Raw genomic sequence first — 9,549 nt, 5'->3', positions numbered from 1 at the left:
ATCATTCGAATATACTTAAAGCCATCCGATATATCATGGATGATAATTCAAACTGGCCGGGCAACGGGTATATAAAGATACCCGCCGAGACCCCTTTCTGAGGCCAGCCAAACAAGTGTAGAAATTTTGACCCATACTAGCAGTTAACAAGTAGACGTAACAAGGCCAGAAAGCAGATTTCGAACAAAATTGCACGGAGTCGAACGGCAACATAACTCCTTCAAATTCGGCAGGCATATATCCTAATAACAACTTAAGGTATAAAAAATTGTCAGATAAGCAAGATCCAGTTTAAACATCAAAGCAGCATTTGCTAACAAATGCTTGAAGCACATGTTTCTTGCAAGGGCACTGGTATAGAATCCTAAAAACATAGGGTTGACTGGGTGTTTTCATCATCTGTCGGCAGTTGGTTCGTTCGAAAAAAAAGCAAAGTGACACCAAAGATAAAATATGGACGTGACACGGGTGGTTGCCAACTTCCGTAAGGGCTCATTAGAAACGGGCCCATCAATAATCGTATGGATGGAAGTTTTTTTTTTATGACTTGCGTGATGTCTTGCCAAGGTTGTGGATATATATTTTTCTTGGAAATTGTGGCCACAGGTTTAGCGCCTGCCGCGCGCCTGAAAAGTCTCAACTGCCAGCGTTACAAAATCCAAAAGTAACAAAAAGGCATGCGGAAGCATTGCGTAAATTTTGCTCTTCGGGATTTGAATAATATTACAGCGCCGCTATAACCCTAAAAAAGAACACAACTAGAAGTGCCGTAGAAAATGTGTATTTTGCCCTAATTTGTCCTTCTCGCCAAAGGCCGGTACGGTGTAGCAAAGAAGAACATTGCAAAACCATGTAACAAGAGCATATCAAGGAACCGTCACCATTGCGCCATATTCCCGTATCTTCCGCCGTAAGCAGTAGGATTCATTTCGATATGAAAATGCAAACAAAAACAATTCATAGCCTCCAACCCCCAAACTATCGCATTCCCCCTTGCAGCAGCTGCTGCCTCAGCAACATTATCTGGCTACGTTCCGTAGGTGGCAGCGCATCTATCGCAGATTGTGGCATGTTCAATACTTGCTGAAGCAGCTCGTCCTGACTGGGAATCGGAGCAGGCTGTTGCTGAGTTTGAGGTTGAGTTTGAGGGGGGGCGAAAGCGGCATGTTGTACTGGGGGCGTAGATATTTGGCCGGGGATCGATGGATATGGTTGGAACTGTTGAGGTATCTGAGGTGTCGGCTGTGGTGGAGGCGGCTGAGGCTGTGAGGCATGTTCAACAACAGAGCCAAGCACGCTGTAATCAACGAGATTCATGAGTAATAACGCTTGGAATATGGCATAAGCTAGATGGGGAGCTTGTCTTAATAGCTCTGTGGCGCGAGCCGGGTCTGCCATCACCAATGACTTCATCTGCGTAATAACATCGAGTAGTTGAGGAGCCGGGAGGGAAGCTAGAGTTTGCGATATCGCGTTGGGGCAGGTAAGATTTGGCGGGAGTTCCGTTCCTGGAGGTAGCGGCGGCAGCGCAGACGCCTGCGACTGGTCTTGTCCCTGCATCCCCTGCATTATACCCATTTGAGGCTGTTGGGGGTAGTCGGGAGGAACGGAATCTTTCTCATTGTTATGGGGCCAATCCACTCTTATCTTGCGACCCATAATCTCGTAATCATTCAGGTTCCGTACGGCAGAAGCAGCAGCGTCTGCGTCCGCAAAATCGGCGAATCCATATCCCTTTGGTTTTCCGGTCTCGGGGTTTATCATCAACCGAAATTTCGTAACAGTGCCTGCGGAGCTGAGGATGTCTTTCACCTGCTCTTCCGTAAGGTCTGCTAAATTGTAAGCCAGCTGATACTGTAACATGCGCGTGTAATGGTCCAATGAAGGGCTTACTGTAGGGGATATTCCCAAGGAAAACGCTTTTACCGAAGCGTTCTGGAGGCATTTTCAAACATGCATCACCCAAGTGCTAGTTGTAAACCAATTTGGAAGCAGTCGATAATGTAATCTTCAGCGCCGGTGCATATGAGCTTTGAATGTTCCGTTTGGTTGATAGACCAGGAATTGCAAACTGAGTCTCATATGTGCCGGTGAAAGTTCACAGAAGCGCTAAAGCGACGCCTTTCCTTATCAGGCCTAGTGACATAAACTCCGAACTTTTGATCTCTCTCCACAAGTACACCTGGATTCCAGTCAGTAAACAGCCCGAGCCAGCCGGAATTCCCTTTCCACATCTTCGTTTTGGCATCATCATGGCTGGAGATCCTCGTGAGACGTGGGCTAGGCTGCAGCAGTCGCTGCAGCAGCAGCGGGCAAAAGGCGGATTTCCGGGAGGGGGCAGCCCAAGAAGAGCTTTTGGGGGTGCTGGAGCCTTGATTGCAGTTGGATTGGGGGCATATGTTTTCATGAATTCCCTCTTTAACGGTGAGTCTTTACCTTCCGGAAGCCAAAAGAACCCCGAGTTTAACTAACGTCATTTTTGCATTTTCCCAGTTGACGGTGGTCATCGAGCAATCAAATATACGAGAATAGGCGGCGTGAAGAAAGACATCTATAATGAAGGTGGGTTTTATTTATTCAATTACGCACCTACGTTCCACTACCTAAACTTATTTGTCAAAAGGAACCCATCTCCGGATTCCGTGGTTTGAAACTCCTATCATCTACGACGTTCGCGCGAAGCCGAGAAATGTTGCCTCCCTCACAGGTACCAAGGACTTGCAGATGGTGAACATCACCTGCCGTGTCCTTTCCCGCCCAAGAGTCGATGCCCTACCTCAGATATACCGTACCCTAGGGACTGATTTTGATGAGAGAGTTCTTCCATCGATCGTCAATGAGGTGCTGAAAGCTGTAGTGGCTCAATTCAACGCCAGCCAACTTATTACACAGAGAGAGAACGTCGCCCGTCTTGTTCGCGATAACCTTTCAAGACGCGCTGCTCGTTTCAACATCGTTCTTGATGATGTTTCCCTAACGGTATGATACAGAAATCAATATTTCCTACTTTCTCTATTCGGTTTTTCATTCATAACTAAACGTATTTTTTTTTTTTTTTTTAATCAACAGCATCTTGCGTTCTCACCTGAATTCACCGCCGCTGTGGAAGCCAAGCAAGTTGCTCAACAGGAAGCCCAGAGAGCTGCATTCGTCGTCGACAAAGCACGTCAGGAAAAACAGGCAACCATCGTGCGGGCGCAGGGTGAGGCGCGGTCCGCTCAGCTGATTGGAGATGCCATCAAGAAGAGCAAGAGTTACATCGAGCTGCGCAAACTTGAAAATGCCCGGAACATTGCAACGATTCTACAAGAATCTGGTGGAAAGAACAAGCTGTACCTAGATTCAGAAGGCTTGGGACTCAACGTCAATGTCAAGCCCGACTCCTCTGATAGTTAAAGAATCGCAGAATAATAAGCGGAGTGATGAGGGCTGCAGCGAAACCCTTTTATTGTGATAAGTGGCATTGGCTTCCAGCGTTATCGAAAAGGCATAAGATTTCTGAATTGACATGTGGCGGTGGGATAGAAGTGACCATTCTGATCACTGCACTTTTGCTCCCATAACATTCCACTAGGTTCCAAAATGTCGAATGCCCGCAGGAGGGGGTGGTCATGTATGAATATTTTAGCTTCCCGCTATATTTTTCCTGTATTTCCGTTACTAATAAACTGTTACTACTACTAACATGGACACCGAATCCAAAAACATAAAAGAAAAAAATCAATCATCTCCCATGTCAAAAACACTCGTTACGATATACTGTTTCTTGAGCGTCTTATCAAGTATGCCTTCCTCGCCCACAGAAACTCTGCCTAGACGCTTCATTCGTAACTGCTGTGTTGTTCAGTGAGGGAGAATCAATCACACAAAAATCAAAAAGACCTAGTACGTTGTATGGTTATCCTTCCCGTGCCGGACTAAAAGGCATTGAGACATTGCCTGCGTCGAGAGTTTGAGTTATAATTATCATTATTTTCGGCACATTTATGCTATAATGCTATAGTTAATAAAACTATGTACAGAAAAAAAAGTTCCAGACTGGTTGGAAGGAGCACAAATTCCCAATGAAGGCAAAAAAGTTTTGATCTCAATAAAAACATTCAAATCGTAATATCATATTAACTAACTTTGTCCATCGTTAGATAAGTAACTTCCTGGCAAAACTGGAATTTCGGGGGAACCTGTGGCCGTCTTCTTCGTAGAATCCCAGCTTAAAACAAAAGAAGGAATATCCCCAAGATCTCGACATGCTTCTCTATCCCCCTTCACTTCCTTCTTTTCTTTCTCGTTAAATTCGAAAAAAGGCATATAAAATCACAAAACTAGCTAGAGACAGAAGGGAAAAACAGAAAGAAAAAAACCAATGGTGTTGCGGCATGATGGAAAGGGGTAGTTAGCAATGTAGATACCGTATACATTTAATTCAAGACAATCAATCTTGACTCATTTCTCTTTTATCATTATGTAAAAAGTGTCCCAAAAATCGGTGGAAATCACGAGAGGTTCAAAAGGCACATGCAAGGTACATGGCAACGAATCCGTCATGTTGCCTTTGAAATAGTAAGACTAGATGGGAGAAGGAAGACGGCGAACTACCGGAGCTGGGATACATACACCAATTGGCGTCCTCTTTCTAATCTGACGAAAGGAAAAAATCGGGAAAATGTCCGCTTTGAAAATAGCCCTTTTGCAATGACTATTCCACAAGCTTCCGACAAAAGGAGAAACAAGTCATCTGGGGTTTGGCTGAACTATTTACAAAATTGACAGGTTGACTGTAGCTGATCTTGGGGTAACTTCGATGATCGCCGGGCCAGCAACGACGATGTTGTCAGCGATAGAACCACGGGCCTCGGAGTTTGTTAGGAAAACATATGATTGTCCACTAATCACTGACGGAATGTTGACAGCAAAGAGGCGATCAACACGCTCAACTGCAACGCTGACGATATCAAGGCCACTAACGAAAGTTAGGAAGAGGCCTCCTCCACCGATGTTAACATTTTTTCCGATACGGAAATGGGCTCGAGATGAAATAGCTTGGGGCCCGGGCTGGGTTGGCGCCAATGTTGGGAATGCTTGGAATGGGAGAGGGATGTTGTTTTTAGGACAGGATACGATAAAAGAAGCAGCTAAAGAAAAGATGGCATTGGCATCAACTGGCGTGCCCGTGACTTTGGCTGAGGAGATCTGGTTAAGACTGTTACGGAGGACAGATTGGTGGATGCCTTCTGCGACAAGAATAGCACCTGCTTGTGTCAGGATATCCTTGTTTGAGATAACTCTAGCACCACCCAAGTAAGCGGAGGTGCCAACGCCTTCAAGGACGGATGCTAGAGCAAGGAAACTGTGAACGTCGGTATATGGGAAATTGTATTCACAGGCTGAAACGGGAACCACCCCCGCAGCCGAGAGAGCCTTCGTGATAAACACGACATGATCTTCCTCATCCTGGGCAATGAATCGCAGCTGTTGGAGCAATTTGGAATCGAAGCCAGCCTCGCGGAAATGATTCTCTGTGAATCGAGAGAGTGCACCCTTATAGAAAACATTTTCGAGATGTTCGAGCTGTACGAATCAAACTTAGCTATGGTACATCTGCTAGGGGCCTCAATTGGATTATCACTATCACCTACAGTTAGGGCAAATTGAAGGATATCCACATCGGAGACTCCGCGTGCCGGGCGCTTTTCCATAGGCGCACTGAAGACAGCAGAAGCGGAGAGAACTCCCATGAATGCACCGCGCAGAAAGGACTTCATGGCTAGATCTGTACCGCCAAAAATAAAAATAAAAATAAAAAATAAATAAAAAATAAAAGAATGACAGAATAAAATATTAAAGATGTGAAAATAAATACTAGAAATCGGGTATCTGAATATGCGAATGATTGAGCGAGTGGTGACCAGCACACCAAAGCGTAGAATATTAGAAAAATGAGAGTATAAAAGCAATGGTAATTTGAAAGACTGTGGGTAATCCTTAGGGAAGAGTGAAGACGGTAGATTTTGGCGGAAATGCCTCCTTTTTACATTCCAGTCAAGCTCAGTTCGATAGATTGAACTACCATCCTCAGGCGGCTAGCAAGATCGCCAAGATGCCTTCCTTCGCAGGAGTAGACTCCTTGAGACGCATTTTAAGTGGATAAATGGTAACTTTGAGGCTCATGAGACGTTAGATGTAGCTGCCAATGTACACTATGTGCCTCTGATGGCCTGATGACAAGGGGCATCTCGTAGTGGTGCGATGAAGCTGGGTTCAGGCATAGACCCAAACCAGTTATTGCCAGATTAGTAGTCAAAGCCACACAGGCATTTCCCCATATGGAGGCATCTCATCCATAATCGTTATAGCATGTAAAATTGGAGTTTGAAATGTCTTGGTTAGGAAATCTCAGTCTGGGCCCGAGCTCTGGATATGAGACGATTCCTCCTGTTCTCTGAAAGTAAAGGTGTGTGATCACCTAAAAAGGAAAAATGTAATGCGCATGACTTCGTATTTGAGTTAAATTCCACATTATCAATGGCAGCTTCAGAAGCTTGAAGAGCGTAAAGAAGTAACATTGGTCAGCCCCTAATTTTCTTCTCAAAGTTGTCATAATGTGGAATATTGCCATGAAGCTATTGCTCCTCCCCAATGCTTAGTGTATCAAAATGTCCCTATAATCCGTATGTAGGAAACACTTCTCTTTCTAACAAAGGGACTCTGTTCCATAAGAGGTAGAGACAATTTCAATCTGGAGACCTTCAATCACTTGATAACTGGTAGGTATCCAGTATGGCCTCGATCAATGCGTCTCGGTCGCCGTTACATCAAAGGATTTTCAGGATCGGTATCCCGAATCCACGCAGGAATTCTCGCAGGAATTCTCCTCATCAGTAACAATACTTGTGCTTTTCACCTGTTACACGTTAGTCTCATGTTTGTTGGTCCGTGTCAGAGGATAAGCCACAAGCGCCACTTCCTTCTTAGCACTTCAAAACCATTGCCAAGCGTGCGTCAATTGAGATAGGATTGAATTGTTCTGGAAAAAATAGGCGGGCTCGAGACATTCTCTTCCCCATTTATGACTTCATTTCCATAGAACTTTTAGTATATCTGCGATAGGTCTAGATATAGTAGTTAACGAGTATTTGGAGGGAGGTGGATGTTGGGCCACCACCAAAAGGGGAACGAACCAATCCAAACAGTATGCGATCATGTGATTTAGACGAGTTCGTGGTGGGGAAATTAAACGACATGTGCTACATTTTCCTACGGTGTACTTGACATATAACTAGTGGAGACTCGATCCTCACGTCTCATTCAGCTTACAAACGACTACTACATGGAACGAAAGGGGTGTTGAGTTGGGGGCCAAGCCTTTTGATATAAAAATACACTGAAAAAGGAGAAGAGGGGAAAATCCGATATCCTATTACTTGGCCATGGCAGATTTCAGGGACGAACTGGGTTCTATAGACGTTGACACCGACATACAAGAAATCCTCCTTGCTGCATCGCAACATAACATTCCAAAACTTCGTCAACTAATCCGCGCCAATGAGAAAGCAGAAAACCCAGTGAATGTCAAAGACCCTGAGACCGGTTACACTCCTCTTCATGCTGCAATTTCTGCGTGTGAGTCAGATGCCAAGGAATTAACAAACAACCACGAAGCTACCAATGGGACTTCAAATGGAGATTCCGCAGCAGCATTAGATGGATCGTGTAGCGTGGCTGACCGGGGCAGGGATGTTGTGAAGTTCCTTCTGCAAGAAGGGGCCATTTGGAATGACTTGGATGCTAACAATGAAACCCCTGGCTGTTTGGCTAGGAGACTTGGGCTCAAAGAGCTTTATGGTTTAATGGTTGATGCAGGCGTGCGAGCTGAAATGCTCCTTAATCGATTGGATGGCTATCAAATGCTCTCAGATGATGACGGCGATGAGAAAGGGGATGAGGATGCTTCTCTTGTGGTGGAGGAATCCGAGGAGGGAATGCAACACCCCGCTCCTGAGCTGGGTAATGGGTCAAATCAGAATAGGGTAGAGTCAGCAGATGCTGATGTTACCAGCTCTCGCTACCTTCAATCAAAATTGACATTCCAACATGATCGATTAGTCGACGAAGATCAAAATGGCGTTATGATGGCGTGGGAAACAGACATCATGGCAAAGTCTGCGAAAGTCCTTCTTCCCACTCCTGGATTGCGTGTTGTAAACATTGGACATGGAATGGGAATTGTGGACCATCTTTTCCAAGCACAACAGCCAAGCGCACACCACATCATCGAAGCGCATCCTGCTGTCATAGAGGATATGAAAAAGAAAGGTTGGCATGAAAGGCCCGGTGTCACCATCCACGAGGGCAGATGGCAGGACGTCCTTCCAAAACTTATAGATGAAGGGAAGACATTTGATGCAATTTATTACGACACTTTTGCCGAAACCTACTCTGACTTCCGAGAATTCTTTTCCGAGCAAGTAATCGGCCTCCTTGAGCCGAACGGCAAATGGGGCTTCTTCAACGGGATGGGTGCGGACCGACAAATAAGCTATGATGTCTATCAGAAAGTTGTGGAAATGGACCTCCTGGAGGCTGGATTCGATGTCGATTGGGAAGAAGTGAAGGTCCCGCCGCTTGATGGGCAATGGAGCGGTGTTCGAAGGAAATATTGGGATGTAGATAACTACAGATTACCAACTTGCAGGTATTTAGACTACGTCTAAAGTCAGAAATGTTAAGATTCCCCCCCTCCCCCCCAGTGACTGTATTTTGACTTCAGTTAGAAAGTGAAATGGCCCATGAAAAGTTTCGCCATGTCAATAAACAATATAGCGAAACTTGAAGCCCTGTTCCCATAAATATTCTCTTAAAACTAACTCAGGCGTATTTACATCTAAGAAAAGTCGGGAATTGCTTTCAACACCATGACTACGTACCAATTCCCGCCAAATACTTTTGAGAATTGTGCACATCGCTTTAAAGACAGGTTGTATTCCCTAACCAGAAAATATTAGTTCAAGGGAATCCCTTGTAAGAGTCGTAAGTCAGAAGTAATAGATCTTTTTTTCTTGAATTTGCCAACATTCATGGATTTAAGTTGCAGTCTACACTGTGGATATAGTAACCATTATGAAAGAGCTGCCGGAAGAACGCGCATTGGGGCGTCTGGACAAATGAGCTCCTATCCCTCGATGTCTAAACTCCGATTTTTATATCTAATCTCCTTCAGTCTATTATGACCGTGTCTTCCATGTATCTCTCGATACCACATACAACTAAACTCTTTTACCTTCTTGTTGACTTGCCCCATTTACAGCTGTTGCTCATCACAATGTGATAAAAATTGAGTATATGAACTGATTGATCCATCGCGAGACTCTACAAGTTTCAGGCTGGGATGGGCTGTCGGGAAAGGAGGAGCAAGGAGGAATCACATATTAACTAGTTGATTCATGAAAGGATTTCGAATCACACTACTGGGGCCCGTATTCTTTTTATATTTGTTATTTGATTTAGTCAAGCCCACTGTCGACAACCCTTGATTCATCGAGTATTTGATAT

The 9,549-nt window shown here is 44.8% G+C and overlaps 4 protein-coding genes across 4 annotated transcripts; 2 read left to right on the top strand and 2 right to left on the bottom strand.

Moving 5' to 3' along the window:
• Positions 1–704: 704 nt before the first annotated feature.
• HCBG_00880 (uncharacterized protein) lies at positions 705–2,043 on the bottom strand (the record flags this gene model as incomplete). The annotated part of the gene is made up of 2 exons (XM_045427930.1): positions 705–1,829; positions 1,894–2,043. The coding sequence occupies 2 exons, from the start codon at positions 1,943–1,945 to the stop codon at positions 979–981; spliced, it is 903 nt and encodes a 300-aa protein (XP_045291905.1).
• Positions 2,044–2,199: 156 nt separating this feature from the next.
• Positions 2,200–4,092, top strand: HCBG_00879 (prohibitin; the record flags this gene model as incomplete). Its single annotated transcript, XM_045427929.1, has 4 exons — positions 2,200–2,424; positions 2,494–2,562; positions 2,624–2,979; positions 3,070–4,092. The coding sequence occupies 4 exons, from the start codon at positions 2,253–2,255 to the stop codon at positions 3,394–3,396; spliced, it is 924 nt and encodes a 307-aa protein (XP_045291904.1).
• Positions 4,093–4,755: 663 nt separating this feature from the next.
• HCBG_00878 (uncharacterized protein) lies at positions 4,756–5,762 on the bottom strand (the record flags this gene model as incomplete). Its single annotated transcript, XM_045427928.1, has 2 exons — positions 4,756–5,568; positions 5,637–5,762. 2 exons carry the CDS (start codon positions 5,760–5,762, stop codon positions 4,756–4,758), a joined length of 939 nt encoding a protein of 312 aa, XP_045291903.1.
• Positions 5,763–7,329: 1,567 nt separating this feature from the next.
• On the top strand, positions 7,330–8,733 carry HCBG_00877 (arginine N-methyltransferase; the record flags this gene model as incomplete). Its single annotated transcript, XM_045427927.1, has 1 exon — positions 7,330–8,733. The coding sequence occupies one exon, from the start codon at positions 7,428–7,430 to the stop codon at positions 8,709–8,711; it is 1,284 nt and encodes a 427-aa protein (XP_045291902.1).
• Positions 8,734–9,549: the final 816 nt, after the last annotated feature.

Source organism: Histoplasma capsulatum (assembly GCF_000150115.1).
Source record: "Histoplasma capsulatum G186AR genomic scaffold supercont2.1, whole genome shotgun sequence".
NCBI lineage: Eukaryota > Fungi > Ascomycota > Eurotiomycetes > Onygenales > Ajellomycetaceae > Histoplasma > Histoplasma capsulatum.
This window is presented reverse-complemented; position numbering and strand designations above follow the sequence as displayed.